General features: G+C 35.6%; 1 protein-coding gene across 1 annotated transcript in view; it reads left to right on the plus strand.

Annotated features, from left to right (window-relative positions):
- Window positions 1–24,776, plus strand: part of LOC106471794 (serine/threonine-protein kinase ICK-like) — a 55,385-nt gene that overhangs the window by 9,763 nt on the left and 20,846 nt on the right. Inside the window, exons 3-4 of the mRNA XM_013932416.2 lie at window positions 3,817–3,871; window positions 6,004–6,125. Of these exons, the coding sequence (XP_013787870.1) occupies window positions 3,817–3,871; window positions 6,004–6,125 (177 nt within the window). The remainder of the gene's footprint in view (window positions 1–3,816; window positions 3,872–6,003; window positions 6,126–24,776) is intronic.

The raw sequence follows: 24,776 nt of genomic DNA on the forward strand, positions 1-24,776 counted from the left end.
CTTTTCCTAAAATTAAATAAATAAAGTTGCTCACCCCCTTAAAATTTGGTCTCAGGATAACTCTGGTTGTCTCCCTTCGATGGCACCCCTACATCTCTTTATTTAAGAAAGAATACTGGTTTATTGAAAATGGTTTAGAGGAGAGTATTGGGATTACACCTCATACATTTATCTCCCATTATCTGCTTCGGGTAGCTGTTTCTTCCTCATCAGGGTACTGTCTTCCACCTGTTGCCATCCTTCACTCTGTGGTGAGACTGTGACTGGGTAAGTTATCTTTTTGTATATATATACCTCTTCTTTTTCAGGGGCTTGTCCCTTTTTTTTTAGGACCCCACTCTGTAGCGAATGGTGCCTGTCCAGCTATATTTTAACTAGTCAAATCTGCACTGTAAGGCCATGATGACTTCACAATTATAACTTCTATGGCCACTAAATGCACATTGTTGAGGTGGGGTGTTCCACAAGAACACTTGTAAATTTTTCTCACGATATATCTGCTTCATTAACTCTCTCAACACAGGCTTGGTCAAGTTGACTGATCATGTGACCTTTTTGTACTCGTTTAAAGTCTCTATAGTTTTAATACTTCTAACTTTCGATATAGTGTGTATATCTTCACAAAATTTGGCAGTCTTTCAGTTAATAAGTCTGCCACATACAAAAAAAATCATATTTTTTAAGAAGTATTTGTAATAAAAATAAAGATTTGTCCATGAATATATTGAGTATTTGTTATGAATAGTCTGTGTGCAAAGTAATTTTCATGCTAAAATAAAAAATACTTTTCCTCATCTCAAAAATCTCAAATTTCCTTTGTGTAATCTCTAAAACCTCATAAACACATTTCAAACAGTTTTTTTTCAGTAAAAATTTATAGTTTTTCTGTTATTTTCTCTACCCTATCTCAAAACGGGATTGGTCAATTCAACCGATCTTGTAACCACCACAGGTCTATCCGAGGAGATGTAGCTTTGGAGTGAGCCATCAAAATTGCAGTTCACTCCTTCCAAAAAAAAACAGCACAAGGTGTGGCTTCCTGTCTTCACACCTGGCCAGATTGTACTGTCTCTATTCACAACAACCAACTGTTTAGTCTGTCAGTGTTAGACCATATACAGATGTCAGATAATTCCCATTTGGTCCATGTACCTCTTTAATATTCTCCCCTTACACACATTCCTTTCTCCTTCCCATTTTCTTCTTGTGCAGTGGGAGAACTCTTACTGCCCCAGTACCAAGCCACTCAGTAGGTTAATGTAACAAATTACCCTTTGTATTGGTGCAATCCCATTGGTATGAGAATGAGTGGACAGATCCCTTGATAGAAGTAGGGCAGAGGTATTTATCTGACAGTATAATAAAGGACACCTCCTACACTGAACTAGACCATTTCCAGTGGTTATGACCAATTAGATTGGTCTTGTATTCTCCTCAGGACACAGGCCTAGGATGATTCATCTGACATGTATTTTACACAAGTATTTCTCACATACTGTATGGCTTGATTTATTGCCCTAGCTATACTAAACTTTTGCAGTCTTCTGACTCTTTGAAATATATAGATTGGTTGAATAGCCTTTACATTCTGCTTATTTTAGCACCAATGCAGGAGGTTCTTTTGACTACCTTTCTGTATTACCACTTGTACAGGACAAAGAGTATTCCTTGCCTGAGATGAATGCGATGTCCCACTAAGTGATGATCCCATTAATTCCCTCTCTGGTCAGTAGCACACTTCATGAGCTTTCCCTCTTTATCGTTATATTCTCAGAAAGGAACCCATCATTTCAATTTCTTTATCTACGCCATTTTTTTAGTATAGGATTCTAGCTATCTGTTTTGTGGAGAGAAGAATAGTATTCATGAAGTAAACATTTTCCTTACCTGAAAACATATTTGTGATAGATATACACCTCTCCACATAATCACCCACCCTTTTTCTCCACTTCCGTTGTGTATGTTTTGCCTCATGAGCTTTTAATATATACAAAGTGCTCTAGGAGAGTAATTTGCATGGAGGGTTATAATCTACTGCTGATTGTATCATAGACTGACACAAAACACATTATCACATGTTGGTTGTGAGGGGGTTTTATTCAAAGACTTATCGCATATGCAAAAACGTTTTGGTAATTTGAAGTATTAGCTATCTGTTCAGTGGAAAGGTGAGTATCTATTTGAAGTACACTTTCAGATAAGGAAAATGTTAATTTTTTTGCAGAATGTATAATTAAATTGTGAGCATAGATTAAATCAAATGTCATGCAAATGTGTTATTCCCATATCACTTCTTTTCTACAAACGTATTATTGAACAGATGAGGCCACACTAAATCATGCAAAATTAGTCACATTGATTTGAGTACTCATAATACTTCTGTGGATGTGATAAAAGCCTAATAACATGAATTTATTGTAAAAGTTGATAACTAATAGTTAGTGTTAAACATGATTGGCATGTAATTAATATTTTTTGTAATCAAAAGTGCCTATGACCTTTCCTTTTGAAGGGTGGGAAAATTAAAAATGTGTGTGTTTTCTCTTCATCGTGAATTGTTATTACCATCAAAATAATGCATAAAATACTCTACAGGAATTAATAAGTGCTCAATAGCATTTGATAATGGAAGTTCTATAAATAACTTTCAGTACTTTCACATTTGTTTCATATAAATTAAAAGATGTTTTGCAAAGTTGTATGAAAAGGAGTTTGGTTTTCTCTTCATTTGTAATAAGTATCTATATCAGTAATAGATGTGTAAAAGTACTGGGTACTGGCCCTTTTTGAGACCATTGGTTAATCATACTAAACCTTATAACTGGCTACAATAATCAAGTTTGATATTCTTACTAACCATGCCACAAAATAACACTGATCTTTCTAATTATACAACAATGGAATTAGACAAAAATATTTACATAAAGTAATGAGACTGAGTATAACACTAACTTTATATATATATATATATATATAACACATTTAAGATTAAAACCAGATGTCAAGGTATTAGTTGAAGATATAAATAAATGGAAACTCAGATTGGCTAGATTATTAGTTTAATGTACACAGACATAAAAATTATATGTAAAAACCACACAGAAGATACAAGACTAAGTTTAAGAAAGAAAAAAAATACTAGTTTCAGTGGTATTAAAGTCTAGGAAAACTTTAATTTGACACAATATTTTGGGCCTAAACCCTTCATCAGGTGATGTCTTTTAAACTCATGACATCACCTGAAAAAGGGTTTAGACTTGAAATGTTTTGTCAAATTAAAGTTTTCCTATATTTCATTACTATTGTATTTAGTGTTTTTTTCTTTCTCAAACTCAGATTATTAGTTTGTTTATTTTCATCACTATGGTTCACTTAAATACATTTCAAGGGAATTCATTTGACAGCAGATGGTTGACTTTTTTTCATTGTTAATCTTTATAGTGTCAAGAATCTTGAGAATTAGGGCTAATAGGATAAAAATTATTTCCAACTAATGACCTTTTGTTTTTATGAAAGGATAAACATAAGGCTGAGTAAAATACTGTGCATTTTAGACATTATGAAAAATGTCTGAGATGCCCCCTTGTGGTTTCACATGCCACTTTGGCTTTATTGACCTATACTTATTTTGATGTTTTGTGCTGTAGAATGTGGATAAGATTGAAATTCTTATGGTTTTAAGTGCTTTCATTAAAAATTTTTAGATCTACTGAATAATTTCATAAGAAATGTGTTATAAATATGGTGTACTCAACTGCTTTAGTGAAGTTGGTTAATATGGTAAATGTGCACTTTCCTATATTTTTGTTTTACCAGGATGAAAAAGAAATTTTACACTTGGGAAGAATGTATGAACCTAAGAGAGGTGAAGGTATGTGTAGGTTATTGTTTTCTTGTATTTCTATTTGTGCTACAGATTTTGTGATGATTTTATTTATATACTAATATGTGTTTAAACTACTATCTGTTAATAGTCTTGGTTTAATATTTTTTTCTAATAATTATCGTCTAATATTGAAGGTACAATCTAAAAATATTCATAGATTCCATATTGTATGAGTAAACAGTAAAAAAAAAGTAGAGTTTGTGCTGAATTCAATGATTCAGCAATAACATTTTCACTTTGCATACAGTTGGTGAATGTTTAGAAACAACACTCAAAATGAACTGTAACTTCATAAATAGGAAAGCAGTTGCTTTCTATTGATTAATAGAGCTGCTTTCTTGGAATAAGGTTAGTAGAATCAGGAACGAAGAAAGCAGAGCACATATGTGGAGCAAAAGATCAATAAGTTTGTTCTGTGCAATGCCCTTTCTGTGGTTGCTAGGTTACAAGTGAAAACATCACTAAATAGTGGAAGATACTCAGACAACTAACCTTTTTGTTTTCACTGTTTTTTACCTGATAGATATATTTGAGATGAGCTGTGACAGATTTTTCTATTAACTTCCTAACAGTCATCTTGTAACAGTTAGAAAAATATTTCTGCATATAGAAGACAGTCATAGTAATTCATTCAAACTATACCTGTGACATTTATTGCTTATGAATGTTTAATTTCTATGCATCATTATTACTTATTTTTGCATAAAAAGTTTTGTTATAAAAAACTGGAAAGTAAACTGCCATTTTGCCATACATTAAATTTAAGATATGTCATTTGACTACATTGATATTTTCTAAAGATTAAAACTACCTTTCTATCTCATTGTATAACCAAAAGCATTGTTTGTAGTGTCAAATCTAACGAGACATAAAGCTTTGCAGCTAGAAAGTTTGATGAAATGTAACAATGTGAGTATTTATAATTTGCAGCACTTCAAATCAACATATTTACAGGTTTCCAGAAAAAGGGGATATACAGAATATTCCACCTACATATTTCTTTATTTAAATTCAACCTTATTTCTATATTTATATAATTAACCAAAAGTTATAGTGCCAAATCTGGTGAGACTTGAAGCATCTTAGGCTAGAAAGTATGATGAAACATGATGTTAAGCTTGATTATAATTTTCAACACTTCATTATTTATCGGCATATTATAGATTTCTAGCAAAAAGAAGTCATTATTTCAATCACACACACTCTTTATATAAATACATAACCCTCAGAAGTATATGACGAAAATGTATAATATATCTGTTAGTAGTTTGAAATGTTGTTTCCAGACCTCCAAAGGTAAATAAACCATGTTTAATTATCTTAAAGAAATGCACTTTCTTTTGTTTATGGTTGCAAGAAAAATAGGGCATTAATAATATGTTAATTATTCTTTGTTTTGGGCTGTTGATACTCAATTCTGAAAACTTTTACTGGGCCATGTAGAAATAGAGAGTTAAAATTACAAGCCCATTTATTTTGTTATAGCATCATAATTTTAAGTTCAAAATATGTAATAAATATAAAAACAAATAGTTTTAGTTTCTGAGGCAAAGAAAAGACTTTCATTTTAACATGTAGACGTATGGAAGCGTAAAATTGCATTAAAAATATATACAGCATATATGACAAACCTGTTATGAATCCTAACAAAAATAGTCAGCATTGCAAGACTAATAGTATTAATACATTTAAATCTGTAATTTGTTTTTGTTCTAAGAAGAGTGTAATACTAAAAGTTTTAAGTTGAATTTCTATTTGGGATTTTCAGTTTTTTTAAGTTTACATATTTACTAGCTTTCATTTCTCATTGTATTTCAAATACTTAAGCATGGATTATAAAAATATCGAAAATAATGTGTTAAAACGTGAGTAGTATCTTAAATTATATGATCTACAAAATATTAGTTAGTTTATTATTAATGAAATATCAAAATAAACATCAATAATACAAATGCAATTCATTACAATTAGAAATGTAAGAATTTAAAAGAGCGGGTTGAAGTTATTAAAATGCTGTAGAATAACAAACTCATACATGTTCTTTGTGAGTGTGAAGTAATAATTTTTTAAGGTTTTTCAGTGTAAAACTAGTAAAATAATTTTGTGTTTTTTTTAAGTCTTTGCAGAAGCTGAGCCATCCAAACCTAGTTAAATTAAAGGAAGTTATACGAGAAGATAACACTTTGTTCTTCGTTTTTGAGTACATGAAAGAGAATCTGTACCAACTTATTAAAGACAGGTAATGTAAAAAATCTATAAGAATATTCAGAAAGATAAATCATACAGTAGCAGGTCATTAAAGACAGGTAGGTTATTATTATTGTTATACTGGTTAAAAAGAGAACCTGTACCACATTATGAAAGGCAGTTAGTTTGTTATCATTCTTATAATAATATAGAAAGAAACCTGTACCAGTTGTTATAAACAAGTAGCTTATTATCATTGTAATAGTATTTAGAAAAAGAACCTGTATCAGATCATTAAAGACAAGCAGTTTCTTATCATTGTTATTACCAGTGTTAGAGTAGTTTGAAAGGAAAGTTCAATTAGATATTTAAAGATGTGAGGTTTACTAACATTATTATAGTATAACATAACCTATAGACAACAAACAGGAGCATGTTCACCTGGGTGGCAGCAGACCCCACATTGGAAAGCTGAGGAAAGTAAAAATTTAAACTCATCTTAATGTTCTTTATTTGTCAGGAAATCATTGCTTTCCTTCTTAAATTTTTGTAAATTCCTGGCCTCCACTATTGCTGCTGGCAACTCATTCCTGTCAGAAATATATAACTGTCTTAATTGGAGCCTAGCCTATCTTTTTAAAATCTTAAACTTGTGTCCTTTCATGTTATTATCTTCAGAATATAGCACAGAGAAATCAGAGGCCTGTACTCTATCTATCCTTCTAAATGATTTTATGAACTCCAGTAATGTCATCTTTTACCATCCTTACCATGAGAAATTAAATTAACAGATCTTAAACTATTCCTGAAAGATAATCCAGCTGTGGATTCATCTTGGTAGCTCTCCTCTGAACCATTTTAAATAAATCAGTATTCTTTCTTAAATAAAGAGATGTAGGGGTGCCATCGAAGGGAGACAACCAGAGTTATCCTGAGACCAAATTTTGAGGGGGTGAGCAACTTTATTTATTTAATTCTAGGAAAAGTCACAAATGCACAGCTGACAAATAGAGTAGAGATGTGGTAAAATGACTGTTAATATTAGGTTGTCAAGAAATTAATATCGGTTTTTTTAGATGAAAAAACCCGAACAGCTTATATATCAAACAAAACATTTATTAAATTAATTAGTCTCCATTCTTATCGATGATGCTTTTCCATATTACAATCAGGTTGTTAATGCCCTGATTAAAGAAATCACTTGGCTTTGAAGCAAAAAACATGTCAATATCCTTTACCTTCCACATTTGCATATGTTTTCCCATTAAGATGGTGTTGCAGTGAATGAAAAAGATGGTAATCTAATGGTGCCATATCTGGAGAATAGGTTGGGTGGGGGAGAACTTCCCAATCCAACTCCATAATCTTGTGTTCCAGCAAACATGCCAGATGTGGATGTGCATTGTCGTGGAGAAGAAGATCACCTTTTGATTGACAAGTGAAGGGTGTTTCTGATAAAGGGCTTGATTTAAACATTCCAGTTGCTGACTATTGATCTCTGCATTGACAGTTTGCTGTGGATTGAGGAGTTCGAAATGAATTACTCCTTTGATGTCCCACCAAATGCAAAGCATCACTTTCTGCGAATGGAGTCCAGGTTTTGGGGTCAGAAGTGGTTTTTTGTCTGGGACTAAGCCATTGCTTTTGACATTTAATATTCGCATAGAGAATCCATTTTTCATCACCGGTGACAATTCTGTCCAAAAATGGTTCACACACATTACTGACTAGAAGAAATAAAGCAGCGTTCACACATTGGAAACAGTTATCATCGAAGTGTTCGTGAGGCACCCAAACACCTTCTTTTTGGAGTTTTCCCATATTCCTTAGATGTTTACGTATTGTTTCATGAGAAACATGCAATTTCAGGGCCATTTCACGAGTGTGTTGCCTTGGGTTACACTCAGCAAGTGTCTTCAGAGCATCAATATCAATTCCAACATGTCAGCCTCTGCCATCACAGTTTTTAAGGCTAAAGTCACCTAAACGAAATTTGCTGAACCATCGTTGACACTCACGAACATTTAAAACATTTCCATAAATTTCTATGATATTTTTTGTGGCTACAGAGGCATTGTTTCCCTTCTTGTATTCAAACAGCATTACATGCTGAATGTGTGTCTCGTTGTGTGCCATCACTATAAGGGATTAGAGTATACTAAACTTTACACATTATACAGGCTACACTAATGTGACATTTAGGTGGTTCGTTTAACTATTATAGGTGATGTACATTTTTTAGGGGGTGGTTAATGAAAGTGTTCCAAAACACGACATTAATTTCTTGACGACCTAATAATAGGCAGCAGAAAGTATTTTCAGTTGCATCAAGTCTTGTGTATTCTATTGTTAAAACAAGTAGGTATTGGCTATAATAGCAGGAATTTAAGCTACTAGTGGAACTCAGCATGGATACCTGCATGAGAAAAATATTGAGTTGCTTTGGCTTCTTTTACATAGGAAAAAATTTACATAAAATAACATATGATGAGTGTGTATATCTAAACAAATATGAAGTGAATGATATGAATAGATTTACTGTATTTTAATTAAGATGAATTGGACATATCTTCTCATGAGTGATAAGTGAGGTTTTTATTAAAGTGGGAGCAAAAATAATTAGAAAGGTGCTTATGAAGCAAAACCTGTCAATGTACACTTGCTGGATGGATCAAAGTGCACATTTCATGACTTTTTTATGAAGTTACATTCAAAATTTAAACTACTTTATTATTAATGTATTTGAATAAACTTGGCATCAAAACATAATTTATTATAATTCAAATTGTTATATTACCTAAGTTTTAATTTCTTAACTTCAAAAGGAAATATTTAAGCAAGTTCTCAATTTTCACTTCTGTGTACCATGTGACACTTCTTTGTTCTGAATCTCCGGAGTTTATCACAAATTATAAATTTATAATATAGATATTACTAAGATAGAATATAAACTTATTGCCTCCAATCTTCTTGCTTTACTGAGATATAAACGAGAGTCAAACCCACATGCTATGCCCTACTATCACATCCTGTCTTTCAAAAAATGTCAATAAATCTCTCTGACATATTCTATTGGATTACTTATAACCAGTAGAAAGAGAAGGTTTTAATTTACTGAACTCTTTTATAAAGCTAGTTCATTTTGGCAACAGTTGATGAATTATTTAGCCAACAGTTTCATTCTCTGCTATCACTGAGTCAACTCAACCAACTAGTGGAATTATTTTAATCTACTTATACTTTAATTAGAAAGCTAGTTAAATTATGATAATTATAGGACATTGTATTCTTTGTTCATGTTATTATTTTGTGTTCTAAATTGCATACTGAAATAAATATAAGTACAAACAATAATCCTACCAAACAGTAGGGTTAACTTTTATCATGACTTCAAGAGTAAAAAAAGTACAAGTCCCACACATAAGTACAGAATTTCTTGTTTTTTATTTATATTTATATATTGTTATAGAAGTAACTAAAATGTAACATTTAGAAAGTTATTAGATTAGGCAAGAAAACTTAAATGAAAAATAATTAAATAAAAAATATTCAAAAGAATGAGCATAGATGATAATAATTCAGCTGTAGATGCTGATAATTCAAACCTTTGTTTAAAAAAAACTACCCTGTTGTGATAAATTGTTGTTTTTATCATCCTGTAAGTGCAACTGTAAAGCAATAAATCTAAATGACTGAAAATTATTAGTTTTGGCTGTAAAATTAGATAGTGTGTAATTGTCTGTTACAATATGCAGTCATTCTAAAAAGAAAAAAAAGAGGATAATTTAGATTTATTTATAATTTGTTTGTTATATGGTGGTTACAAGATCAGTCAAATTGACCAAGCCTGTATACAGTTAGTGTTATAAAGAAAATAACAGATGAAATGGAAAGTTTACTGAAAAACGTGATATGCATTTCAGAGATTCTACTGGTTATGCAAATGAAATATGAAACTGTAAGATAAAAAAGTATTTTTATTCTTAACATGAAATTCATCTTGCACTCAGACTAGTCAGAGTCTAAACCAGACTGACTTGGTAAACTCAAAGACAAATCTTTAGCAAAAATACTTTATTAAAAATTCTGATTTTTTCTTGCAGCTTAAATGTAACGTTTTCAAAAAACTTACCAAATATCTTGAAGATATACTTAGTAAATTCGAAGTTACTGTACACAATAATTCTTTAATATGAACTCAATCCAATGGACAGACTCTATGCACATAGTATTAAATGTGTAGTCCTTGTTATGATAACCAAAATGCATTACCTTGCACTTACTATAATTAAAGGTTATTTGCCAAATATTTAACAATGAACCAATTAATCCAGGATATTCTGTAATATACTTAGAAATAGTCAAGAGTTTACTTTCATCAGCAAGCATCATTAATTATGCCTCTATCAATGTCATTAATGGAAATAAGAAAGAATAAGGCCCAAGCACTGACCCTTGAGTTACCCCACTAGTAACAAGGGTCCAGTTTGATTGGACTCCAGTAATAACAACCCCTTTTCTTTCTCCCATCCAACCACCATACAATTCAATTATCTAGTCTTTCTCTAACCCTTACTGATGTGATTTTCGTAGCTAATCTTATGTGTGATACCTTATCAAAAGCTTTTTGAAAATCTAAGTGCACGAGTCCTTTATCCTTCATTCAGATAGCAAGTAACATCCTCCAAAAAAAGATAATAGATTAGTAAGGCAAGGTTGTCTTTTGGTGAATCTATTTTGGTTTTAATTTATATTTCAGTAAATGATTTTGTAAAGCTTTTTCTATCATACTTCCTAGAATTTCTCCCACTAGAGAAGTAATACTGTAGCATATCTACATGAAAGTGAATTAACTACAGAGCTACACCAGATAGGTCAGCTTGATAACTGGAGAAGTATTAAATCTCGCACTGACTGAGGCAACTTAAAATAAAATAAAGAGACTAGATATGAAGTGTAAAACTGAATGCACAATCTTTATTTTGGCAGAGAAACACAAACACAGATTTTGTACTTTTTATTTTAGTTACACTGGATGATCACTTCTACTAACTTTTCTTTTGCAGCTGCCTAGAACTGTTTAAATTCAACATTCCTTAGTTTGCAAGAAATGTTACATTTAGCCAGAGCAATATGTGCCACTCACATGACTGGTCTTTCTCTTTATAACATAGATGGGGTTATAACCTCTAGACATCACCTGAACAACTGTTAAAGGATAATGCTGTTGACATCCTTGTAAAATATTTTGTATTAAGCAATGTTCTCCCTGTGTGGTAACAGGTATTATCTACTCTCGAGAACAAAGGTAACTCGAATGAAAATCAATTTAACAGTTTTTTCAACCATGTGTACTGTGAAACCTGCACATGTTTAGAACAGAGAATGAATTCAGAATAAATATTAATACTACAAGAATATAATATTCCGATACGATATTTTACCTCCTATCACAAAAAGCTTTTTTCAACCTATACTACCTTCTGTAGGCTCAAATTTTTGCTCAACACTAGCTTTGATACTCCCACCTACCCTTGTGTATTCATGCAGCATCTCTCCACCAAAAGGAGTGTAACACAACTCCTATAGTAACTAGTGCCCTCTCTTCCGTGCAGTGCATAATCACTTCTTGATTGGTAGTAGTACAGATTGGACATTTTCACTCATGCTTTCCTACTGATTGTTTCTTTTTTCGAATTTACATACATTAATTGTGTGTCTTCGTTTTTCCTTTACTCGTACCTTAATTTTTTTCTTCCTTTTGACTTTCATTGATTTTTGACTTGGATTAGAGCTTCAAATGGTGTCATGGTGTCAGGGCATGCTTTTTCTACTGTGGAAGTAAAGGCTCTGTTCGAAGGGAGTTGGCTACCTTTATGCAGTCTTTTGAGTTGCTGGATGATTTTCCTTTACTACCATGTGAGGGTATGCCTGAACATGAGGATTAGCATTTTGACAGCTTGTTTTCTCCTCCTTCTTATGCCTCACTGTTGCATTTTCATTTTGGGGGAAGTGCCCAGGCCTTTTTGTCAACTTCATAAATCAGCTATGTTATGTTTTATCCTTGTTTACCCTTTCCTATGATTCCTCACCTGCCAGTATCTCGTTTTTCACCTCTCTCACCAGACATTGGGGTTCACACAAGTCATTTTTGGGACCAGTTACTTTTGGGGGTCTGTATACAGTGACTCCCACATACTCTGGAAGTCCATGCTTTGGCATATCACCAATCTGCATTTCCTTACTTAGATTCACAACATTTTGATTCACTTGTTCTTTTAGGGGTTTGGACTCCAACACTTCAGTTACCTTCTTTCAGCCTCAGTTTCCACCATGGCATGCCTATTCTTGTCTGCCTTGCTAATGTAGCTTCTTTGTTGTTGGGATTCCCATTTGAGGTGGGGGTATCTGCTTTCCTCTTCACTGTGTGATTTATGCATGGCTCCTTTTTCTGCACCAGAAGGTTTTTGAGGCATTCCCAACTCTTTGAAAACCAGAGTTGAGTCAGCATTGTTGCATACCTTCCTTTCCTTATTAGCCAACCATCTATCCCAACCCTAACCTGAACCTTGTCTTGTGTTTAGCCCTCCTCATTCCTATCCCTTTCTGTTTTGGGACTCTTGTATTCCTGAGGGTCAGTGTCAGTACTTGTGGCATCATCCTTTGAGCAACTGATGGTCTTGGAGACTGTGTAGTGTCTTTGGGTCTTGTGGAGGCTGGGCCACTCTGCTTTGCTATCCTTGGTGATCCTTCACCACAGATTATTGGGTTTTGCAAGTTGTCTTAGAGGGTTAGGTTCTCTGTTTCAATTCTCCTCCTCCATTGTCATGACATCCTGTTTCATTCCCTCCTCCTTGGGATCCAGTTTCCAGCCAGTGTTTTTCAGTGGTGGTACAGGACCTACTTTACAAAGATGCCATCAAATGAGGTATTCCACATGTCTGGGTTTTCTTTCTATTTGTTTGTCATCCCCAACTGGGGACTGGCTACCATTGATCTTCTTGGTCCTACCTTGTTACACCATAGAGTCATACTTGTTCCTTTAATGTGTTTTCTCTCCTGGTCTATGGAATTTGACAGCAGACGTTTTGGAAGTGTCCCATCACTTTCTCATCTCCTCTGCATCCTTTCATTATCTTTGTTTTCTCCATCAAAGTTGTATTTTTCAGTTTCAGGTTCTTTTGTTCAAACTTGCCTTGCTCTCTATGCTTTTTGTCAGGTTGTCAGGGCATTTACCCATCTTCTTCATTCCCAGGGCCTTTGTTTCCACCGTTTCATGGATGACTGGCCATTTCAAGCTCCCTCAAGGTTACTTCTGCCCTTTATACTCAGTTTCTCCTCCAAAAAGCTGCTCATGTTGGTTTGTTGGTTGATGGAGGTGGGAAAGTCTTTCCTCACCCCTTGCAATATCTTGTTCATTTTCGGGTATTGTTTCATTCCCTCCTCAGTCAGGCCCAACATTCTCCCCTTCATTTATGGGCTATAGAGCTATTAGTTTTTGACTTCTCCCACTGCATGAGTGGTTATATCTCTTTTGGGAACGTGGGCTTCTCTCAATGCCCTCATCCCTCATGGTTATCCCATATGCATCACCTTCAGTGGACTTTGATGTACCAGTGGAGTTTCATTTGGGATCCCTTGAATGCCTCTCTTCTCCTTCTTTACAGACTGACATTGCCTGGATCAAGACAACACCACTATGGGTGTTCCTTGTCCTTCTACTTGTCTGGAACATCACCTCTTTAACCCTTTAGCCCCTGGTGCAGTTTTTAAATTTCATTCTACATTGGTACTGTGTTAAATTCAATATTTAATTAAACTACTTTACTATCAATGTATTTTAATGAAATTATTATTAACAGGTACGTTATAATTTATTCCTTTATTTTAAAAAGAAACATCTAAAACAGCAATTAAAACTGCAGTTTTTACTGACACACGATTCACTCACAGTTACAATTCTCAACTTTTAAGAGCTCTTATACAAGAAACTGTGAGTAGTTAATGTAGACTGTTAATTTAGACAGTCAAAGTCCACCATACACATGTATTTTATTGCCATCTGGAGACATTCCAAGAATTACTCTCCATAGGAAACCATTGTAAATTTTTATTAATTTAGGTTCAGCCACACCCACTTGCAAAGTCGTAGCTCTGTTGTTATCTGACAGTTTGATGTTAAATGGCATGCTTATAACCAATAAAAAGATCAGATATCGCACTATTTGCCTAAATAGGCCAACAGACATTAGCAATGTATGGGTTTGTACATGCTATGTAGAAAAGAAGCTTAGTTCATTATCGAGAATGGGGTCCCTGGCGTTTGGCTATACTTTCCCACCTTTTACATATTAGATTGATAGACAATTAAATTTTATTTAGGTTTTACTTTTATATTTTAATTAATTATATATTGTTTGTGTTTTAAAATACATTTTTAGAGAGATTTAATGATTTTTATAAGTTTTACTGTTTGTCATCATGATTGGGAAAGCTTATAAATATAGCTCATGTATAAGCACTATCTTGTTTTTTTAGCAAATCATGTGTGGAGTCTGCCGAACAAAGAAATAAATACAAAAATTTAATAACAATTTAACACTGATATATAATACATAATCTAAAACCCTTTGATGTAGAATTGCAAGTACACATGTACATAAACAGAATACCTTTGAACATAGAAAATGAGACGATCTTGATACTAACCAAGGTTCAACTTAAAATGCATACAGATACCCAATAAAACAACTTTAATACAGGTCATCTACACCCATTAAGAGATGGTAGTCTGACAAGGCTTGCTTTGGAAGTTGAAAAATCAGCTGTCACTGCTCATGTATACCAAAAAAAGATCACAGAATCAAATTCAAAAAAGGAAACTCATTGCAGAATCAAAACATTTCAACCAAAGAAATATTAGAAAAGCTATTGAAATATATAAAAATGCAGAAAGGCTTATAAACAATGGTGGGCTTTCAACTCAATCCATTATGGAAAAATATTCTTCAGTGGAACAAGCATGAAGAAATCTGACCAAGAAAATAATACTCATTAGATGTTACTCTTCTCACACAATATACCCTTAAAAATGACACACGTAGTACATCGAAAATTACTCAGGTAATCAATGTCATTTTTGTAAATTTGTGTTTTTCTTAATTTGTGCTTAAAAATTTGTCAATCTTTATAACATTTGTAGTTAACATAAAGTACTGCATAATTTGATTAGTAGAAATTCATGTAAATTAAAAATAAAACTTTCATATGTAGAACTGACAGTTCTTGTGTAAAAATGTTAAATAAAATAATAAAACGAAAAATTAACGTTTTTTTTACTTGCACAATAATATTTATTGACCATGGTAAACATGAGGCAAAACATGAGGTGGCAATTAATAGAGAATATTAACCTCAAATCATAGATAGGATGTACAGTAAATATTATAACAAACTTCAAATTTCTGGATGTATAAGATTGGAAATAACAAAAAAGGAAAATAGATAAAGAATATGTTTGCCTCATGTTTTGCCATGGTCAATAAAAATAAGTAATGTGTTTAGGCTAAACTTGAACTGAGTAACATTTACTCCTCAATTAAAAGTAAGTTATATAATTAATGGTTTGAAAGACAAAATTGAATTTAGGGATAATTGTGGTATATACAAAATTTCATGTACTTGTGGTCTAAGTTATATTGAACAGACAAGTAGGAACTTAAAATTTAGAGTAAAAGAACATCAAAATGCTGTGGATAAATTAAAAACAGGTGAATCGGCTTTGGCAGAACATGTGGCAAATTTTAAACATTATCGATTGGGATAATGTAAAATTATTAAACAGTTAACAGCAAAAGATGAATTAAATATAAGAGAATCTTTAGAAATTGTTAAAAAAAAATTAAATATAGATTTAGGCCCAGGAGCCACCAAAATAAATTTTTGGAAATTATTGTTTTAAATGGCACCATTGTACAAATATGCTAATTATACATGTACCCTAGTTTATAAGCAATGTTATGTGTATTCTTGATGGATTCTCCTGAAGATGGTGGAATTATTTCCACTGAAACATGTAGAGTTTTAATGATTGTGCAAGTAAAAAACGTTGATTTTTCGTTTTATTATTTTATGTAAAAACTGATATCTATTTACTTGTAATCTGGGTTCAGTGATTTGGATTTGGTGTGGTAGTCTTTGAAGCAGGGCACTGCATACAATCCAAAGTTGCAAGAAGGACAGAATAGCTCTGAGTGTGTATACTGGCTCTAGTTGTGGTGTTTAGTGATGTCAAATAGCTGTAGATGGCAGTAGCAAACAACTAGCAGAAAAACTCAGGCTAAATACTGCAGAATCAGAAAGTAAAGTTTACCCTGAGATTATCTCATGGTGAACGATTTTTGTTCAGCATGCTTATCTGAAGACTGTCTCGGGGCAACCACAAAGGAGGGTAAAAGATGGCCACAAAGCAGACAGAAGCTTTGGCCCTATACAATAGAGAGAAAGTGGAAGTCCACTGCTTGCAAGCTGAGCTGATAGACAGAAAAACTCAAGATACCCTCAGGAAAGCCACTGCAACCAATTGCTGGATGATAGTCGCCCTGGAGGGTTTGCTGACTAGCCTAAAGTAGAAAAGAAAAGCGAATGAAACTTCATGCTTGCCATTGGATAAGTGTATATATTGTATATTATTAGGTATCTCTGCATTTCCTAATATTTTGCTTGCTTTTCTTTATTTTATATATTATTTATGTTGCTGTAAAATGTAAAACTAGTAACTGTGAATAAATTATTAAGCACAGTAATGCATATTTTTTATTTGGAGTTTTATGTCTAAAACATAGAGATCACAAGTGTTTCTTATGTAGATCATCATTGTTAAAAGGTTTTATTTATGACTTGCATTTCATTGTTAAAGGTTTTCTCTTTATTATTTTTGAATGTATTGCTCTATTGTGGTAGTTATGAGAGGATTATTTGATGCAACTTTGAAGATTTTATTCTGTAACAAGATGTGTGGTCTTGAAATTATTTTAGGTTTTTCTTGTGTATTTTAATTCAGAGTCAGGTGGTTTATTTTGTAATTTGTATATGGTATGACGTTGGACTGTAATTAAGGTGTTTAAATTAGAGGTTTTTTTGCTTGTCATTGTTCATTCTCTGTTAAAGGATTCCTGTGCATTGCATGTTTTTCTATGTTAAATGGTTTTTGATTTTAACTACATTTAACTATTTAAAAAATGTTGCTGTATCATAAGGATTTGACACCAATATAATCAACAGTTTGTTCTACAAAATAGAAAAAGAGTTTTATAAACAAACCAATGAAATAGTACAGGAAAAAAAAACAGATTCAAACCCACCTGTATGGAAATCTCAAATAAAATAAGTACATTATTGAAAAACAGCCCAATCAAACCAATTTTCAAGCCAATTAGAAAACTCTCAAGTAAACTAAATAAAGGGAAAGACCTCATCAATAGTTCCCCAAAACAAGGAATATATAATCGATCCAATGCTTATGCAACAAAATGTACATAAGTCAAACTAAACAATCTTTGAGCATACAAATAAAAGAGCATAAAGATCATTTCACCATTTGGAAAATCAGCCATCACTACTCATGTATACCAAAAAGATCACAGAACCAAATTCACATGATCAAAACCCATTTCAGAACCAAAATATTTTTGCCAAAGAAATATTAGAGAAGCTATTGAGAGACATAAAAATGCAGACAAATTCATAAACAATGATATTGAGCTTTCAACTGAATCCATTATGGCACACATTCGTCAACAGAACAAGCATTAAGAAATCAGACTAAGAAAATAATTCTCATTGGATGTCACTGTTCTCACACAGTATACCCTTGAAAATAATGCACATGGTACATCAAAACTAGTCTGATAATTAACTTTATATTTTTTGATATGGTACTTACCTCATGTTACAAGATTAGCTATTCTTGTTCAATGCTGTTCTCTGTATGTGAACTTTTTCTATGCGCATGCCACAAGCCTTCTGCCCCCCCTACTGGAATTACAAGATTCCAACATGTCTCTCATACTAATCATCATGCATCACCTCCTCACTAACAGGAGCATAACATGTTCACGTGATGCATGTGACTCCCTCTACACTCCTCTACCAAACGTTTGGCAGCGCTTGTGTTCAGAAGTGCTTTTTTGTTCATTTAAAGATTCATGTTCTACTTGTGTTTCCTCACAAAGTGGTTTTCTTTAATTTATTTAGTTTTCATTACGACTGTTTCTTCAATTTAACCAATTTTATCAGTTATTTCCCATCACACTATTCATTTTCACTGCTCAAATTTAGTAAACTCTTATTCACAATGGATTTCGAAGTTCTTATTCCCACTTCGGGGGTCACACCAATGCTTTGCATTATTTCTCAGGCCTTGGGTGCAGGTGACCCAATGGTGGATTTTCCACATTTATCCACCGGGAGATCGAACGCTACATGGACCAACCCTTGTTCTCGGACCTGGCCCTGGTTACTCCTCAACAGGCAGAACCTGTTCAGACTGATGGGGACGTGGATTGTCTATTTCTGACTCCTGACTTTACCATACTTTCCTGTTCCCCACCTGACTGATCAGTTAGGCCTAACTCGGTCTCTTTGGATTTGTTTTTTAGGTATGTGACATTTTATCCATTTCTCCTATTACTTATGAGCTAATTCATTCCTTACTACTTGATCAATTTTCCTATCCTTTTTGTTTTCCTCCCTCCCCTGATATTTGGATTCATGTTGATTAATTTACCTCACAATTAAGTAATGGGTTTAGCATGCCTGGCTCCCCATGGGCTTCAGATCAATTTTCACTTTCCAACCATCGGGCTGACTGTCCATTTTTGGACCAACAATTGTTAAGTTTCACATTGCCTGTTTGAAGGGTGGCTCCTGATTCACCTGTAAGTCTAATCTATGCCAAAAATTTTCGCCTATGTCTTACTTTTACAACTTTTATGGTATCCTTCTTCTCTATACCTCCTCTTTGAGGCTCTCCACGGAATTCCTGAGGGGTTTTCTGGTGATATCCTTTCCCTTTTTCCACCACACTAGTGCATTTGTTTGTCGTCTTCAGCTCTGGCTTATCATGCATGGTTTCTATGTTGGGATGTGGATTAGGCTAAGGTCCGTTTACTGTCGCCTTAGCTACGGATTTTATGCATGGCCCCATTTCTGTGGCGATACATTTCTGACACAACCCCAGAAATAATAGTGTCATGGGTGGCATCAGTCCAGAACAGTCTACCCTTACCAATATTGTTGCAAGTTTGTTTAAGTCGGATCCCCATATGCCTTCTATTACCATTTCCCACCCTTCCCATTCCCAATCCTTACCTATCCCTTCTCCTCGGGGTGACTTGTCGTTTTTGTTTTTATATGACACACCTCAAGTCGCCATCAGTACTGGTGACTACCCAGTGGTTTCTGGTCTGATGGGAGCTCGACTTTCTGATTTCTTATTGTTGGGGTTCCTTCTTTTAGGATCAATGAGTTCTTCAGATTTTGTCAGAAGGATTCGTGATGCCCTTCCTTTCTCCACTTTCCGCATTTTCTTCCCCATTTTCCTTCTCTCCTTCTCGGAATCTCATGACCTGTCAGCATCTGTTGGAAGCAATTCGGGATTGCTATCTCTGCAGTCATCAAACGTATTCTACATCCTTCAACAGGTTTTTATTCTCGACTTATGTTGTTCCCACAAAAAATGGGGACTGGAGGCCAGTCATTGATTAAACTCACCTCAACAGCTTCATTCTTCTACCCTAGTTTCCCATGGAGTCTTTTGTTACTTGGATGTAGGTGTTTTCTCCAGTTTTATGGATGACCACAATAAATCTTGCCAAGTTTTATCTCCATATACATATATCATCTTGGTCCCTTCCTTATCTTTGGTTTGTCCATCTTGGGGTGGTTTATAAATCTCGTGCACTAACATTCGGGTTTGCTTCAGCCCCTTATGTTTCCTGTCAGTTAGTTCGAGCATTTGCTCGATATTTTCATGCTCTGGGGTTGAATTTCTCTCACATGGACGACTGGCTTCCTCTGGCTCATTCTGAACTGGAGTCAGCCAGTCATACTCAGCACTTCCGTTTAGTGGTTGCTCGAGTGGGCTAGTTAATCAAACTGTAGAAGTCCTTCCTCAGATCTCATCTATATCTCATACTTTTAGTGGTATTTTTCGATACTCGTATCAGTTGGGCCCAACTTTTTCCTGTCTAATTTCATTCTATGGACTTGTTAGTTTGCCATGCTCTCTCAATTTCATCACTTACTGCTTGCAAGGTTCTGTTGCCTTGGGGATGTGTCATCAATGATATCACTGGGCCCCCTTGGTCATGCCCATATGAGATCCCTTCATTGGATGCTTCATGAGTGATGGAACCTTGCTTGGAATCCTCTTTCCACCCCCATTTCCCTTCCTTTTTTCCTGTGAGACAATCTGCTTTGGTGGTTGGACAAAGCTCATATGTCTACATCTTTTCACAGATGCATTCCTTCAGGGATAGGGGGCATGGGTGAATTGCCTGAAGGCTTTGAGCCATTGGTCTGCAGACGAAAATGCTTTGCATATCAATGTTCACGAACTTCTTGTCATAAGTTGGGTGTTGCATAACTTCCTTTTTCTTGCCCGACATTGTCTGGTGATGGTTCATTCAAACAATTCTATGGTGGTGGAACATATCAACCACCAAGGGTGCACACAGTCAAGAGATCTCTGTTTTCAGATGTTGGATCTCTTATCCAGGGCCCAAACACATCACATTCATCTTATTTTGTGTAATGTGCTGGGTGCTTTCAATCTGGTCGTGGATTGTCTTTTGCACCCCAACCAGATATATCTCACAGAGTGGTCAATAGATGAGCTCGTTTTCAGTGATCTTTGCCATCTGTGGGGTTCTCCCCATGGGGATGCCTTTGCTACAGGCCTCAACAACAAATTAACTCACCTTTGGTCACCTGTACCTCATCCCCATCGATGCCTTTAGCCAGGATTAGTCATAAGTATATTTATGTGTAACCACCCATCTGATTACTTCATCAGGTGATTTCTCTCATTCATTCCACTCCTTGTCGGGTCCTCCTGATTGTTTTTATTGGCCAGCTCAGCCTTGGTTCCCAAGGTTACAGCAACTGCTCCTCTCCCCTCCTGTCTCTCTTCTACTTTCTCCTTACTTTCTTCGTCAACCCCAGTCACATGTCCTACGTTCCACCCTTCACATCCTGCATCTTTAAACCTAACTTTTGTCCAGTCCTTAGTGAGAAGATCTGGTTTCACATGTCAAATCACCTCCATGTTAGCTGGTTCCATCCATCCATCTTCCATGGAAGTGTATGGATGCAAGTGGATGATTTTCTGTCGTGGGTCTACAACTATGGGGTTTCCTGCTGACTGGCCTATTGTGGCTTGTATGGCAGAATGTCTCACCTGGATCTTTGACCATGGGTCTTTGGTCTTCTTGCTTTCAAGATATCCCATACTTTTTGTTTTTCCCGATACCATGGAGTTTTTACTTTCCTTGTCCTTATCATGCTCATTCGTTCCTTCTGGAGTGGGATGTTAATGTGGTCCTCCATTATCTTACTTTACCTCCATTTGTATCACTTTTCTAGTGTTCCATGTTTCATCTTTCCTTTAAAACATATTTCCTTCTCTTAGCCTGAGGACGTCAATGGTCTGATTTGTTTGCCATTAATGTTTCATGTACCCTTTATCACCCTACCTCTCTTTTCCATTTGGGTTAAGCGCCTCTATGATTATAATCACCCCATTACACTGGTGGAATTGAAGCTAGTTCTTCATTGGTCCAGCAGTACATCTGTCGGACCTGATATCATTTGCTATGAGATGCTGCGTCATTTCTCTCCTGCCTCTCCTGCTCTTCTTCTGGTTGTCTTTAACTGGATCTGGCAGGATAACGTGTTTCCTGATGCTTGGCACCAGGCTATTGTCCTACCTTTCTCTAAGCCTGGGAAGGATCCCAAGATTCCTTCTAATCATTGTCCTATTGCTTTGACTAGCTCTCTCTGTAAGGTCTCAGAGAGGATGGTTAATACTTCTCTTGTTTGGTTCCTCAAACCAAACAACCTTCTCCCACCCACCCATGTGGGTTCAGTCTCCACCATGGACCACCTGATTCGACTTGATACCTCGATCAGGGAGTCCTTTTTCAAGAGGGAACATCTTGTTTCTGTTTTATTTGATCTTCAGAAGGCTTATGACACTACATGGAGGTAGAGCATTTTGTGGGACCTCCACTCATATGGGTTGTGTGACCATCTCCCCATTTTGATTCAGAACTTTTTACTTGACAGGGGATTCCAAGTCCGTGTCAATTTGACAGTTTCCCGTTCTTTCACAGGAATTTGGAGTCCCTCAGGGTTGTATCTTGAGCATCACACTTTTCAGTATCAAGATCAATGTTATCACTACACAATTTCCTCCTACTGTTGCAAACAGACTCTATGTCAATGACTTCCACATCTCATGTTGGTTGTCAAACATGAAGTTTATTGAGTGATAATTTCAGACTGCCTTCAATTGCTTGTTGAAGTGGACCACAGCAAACAGTTTTACCTTTTCTTTTTCCAAAACCGTTTGCAGGCATTTTGTCACCAACAGGGTCTACACCCTGATCCCGAGCTCCATCTTGGTGATGTTGTTCTTCCCGTGGTCCATGAGGCAAAGTTCTTAGGGTTTATCTTTGATTGTAAGCTTACTTTCATTTTTCACATAAAACAGCTATGTGTCAAGTGTACAAGGGCATTGAACATCCTCTGTGTCCTTTCTTCCACCTCATGGGGAGTGGATCAATGTTCTATGCTCAAGATCTATCGTGCTCTCATTCAATCCAAACTGAACTATGGGTCTATGGTTCTGCCAGGACCTCAGCCTTAAAGATGCTGGACCCCATTCACCATCTGGGGCTTTGGCTTTGCATGGGGGCTTTCCACACTTTTCCAGTCCAGAGTTTGTACACAGGGTCCCACAAACCTCACCTTCACCTCCACTGTTTGCAGCTTTCTTTTCAGTATCCTACCAAGCGTTGATCCTTACCACAGCATCCTACCTGGGGTTGTGTCATCTATTCTCAGTGGGCTATGCTCGTTTGGAACAGATAGTCTGCTATTCTTCCTTTTGGCCTTTGCATCCAGGAACAACTGGCTGAATTGGGTCTGTCAATGGATGACGTTGCTGTTTCCAATGGTTAGCTATCCCACCATGGCTTATTACCATCCCCAGATGTGATCTTGAGTCATCTGAGGAAGGTGGATACTCCTGATTGGAAGTACCATCTTCTCTTTGCCAAACATCTTTCAAATTATCGTTATATTCCCGTTTATACAGATGGCTCGAAATTAGGTGACTCTGTCGGTTCTGTCGTGGTTTCTTGTGGCTCAGTGATTGCTCACAGTATCCCCTCTACAGTCTCAGTGTTCAATGCCAAGTTGTATGCCATTTTCTTGCCCTGGATCATGTACAAGCTAAGTAGTACAATGATTGTACTATTTACATTGTCTCTTAGCTCTCTACTGGCCCTGGAATTGCTTAACCTTAGTTCTCACCCTGTTCTCATCGATATTCAACAACAACTGGCTCATTTTTCTTCAACTTCCATTACTATCCAGTTTTTCTGGATAGTTGGCCATGTCAGTATTTGCAGGAAAAAGCTCGCTGACACTGCAGCTAAGTTTGTCTGCTCTGGTGTCATCATGGCTGTGCCTGTTCTATATATAGATTATCTAGCAAATGCTGGGACATTCGTGAGGTTGCCCAGGGCGCCTGGAAAACACTCGGACTTTCGCGTGGTTCCTCGATAAGTCACGATCCTTCTAGAAACTCCAGCGTGCATACTCCCAGTGTCGCGTGACTTCCGCTGTCGTAACACTGCCCCTTCCTTAGTATTGTTCATCCCTAACGATAGCCACTTACATTAAACCAATAGATAATTAACAATAACTTGATTAAATGTACAGAATTTATAAACACAAAATTAAAGTTCAACAAAGTCTCTTAATTTTACAGGACCTATCTTTTTCCGTACTGGTCTCTGTCTCATTGGCTTCTGCTTCATGTGAGGTTCATCTGCTCCATCAGGAAATATCCTATTATCAGTAACAGTCACATCAGTGATAGTAACTTCATTAAGGGCTTCACTGTTTCCCTTCTCAAACCCGGGTAGAGTTTCTTCTTCGACAGTGGCTTTTTCAGGTGACACGGCTTCAGCAGCGTCATTTATTCCATTGTTCACTTTGTTCCAACTGAAATGTCCTGGACCGTGATAATGCCAAAGCCTGTTGGCATGCACCACCTTTGGCTTACCTCACCGACCACATTTTACCCGGAAAGTCACGTCTGAGAGACGATCCACTATGTCATATGGGCCTTCCCATGGAGAAGACAACTTAGGAGACTTCCCTTTGGTCTTCCTGGGATTATACAACCATACCTTGTCTCCTGGTCCAAAGTTGACTTCAGTAGATCTCTTATCATAAGTTAACTTCATAGAATCAGCAGACGTTTTCAAGTTTGAACACACTTGATGGTGGATATCATCCATCCTTTCTGATAACACTTTCACAAACTCCGACACATTCTCAGGCAACTCTCCATAAGGTGGGCGTCCTATTAACAGATCCACTGGCAACCGAAGTTCCCGACCAAACATCA

This window comes from Limulus polyphemus, unplaced genomic scaffold, assembly GCF_000517525.1.
Source record: "Limulus polyphemus unplaced genomic scaffold, Limulus_polyphemus-2.1.2 Scaffold4864, whole genome shotgun sequence".
Taxonomy (NCBI): Eukaryota; Metazoa; Arthropoda; class Merostomata; order Xiphosura; family Limulidae; genus Limulus; species Limulus polyphemus.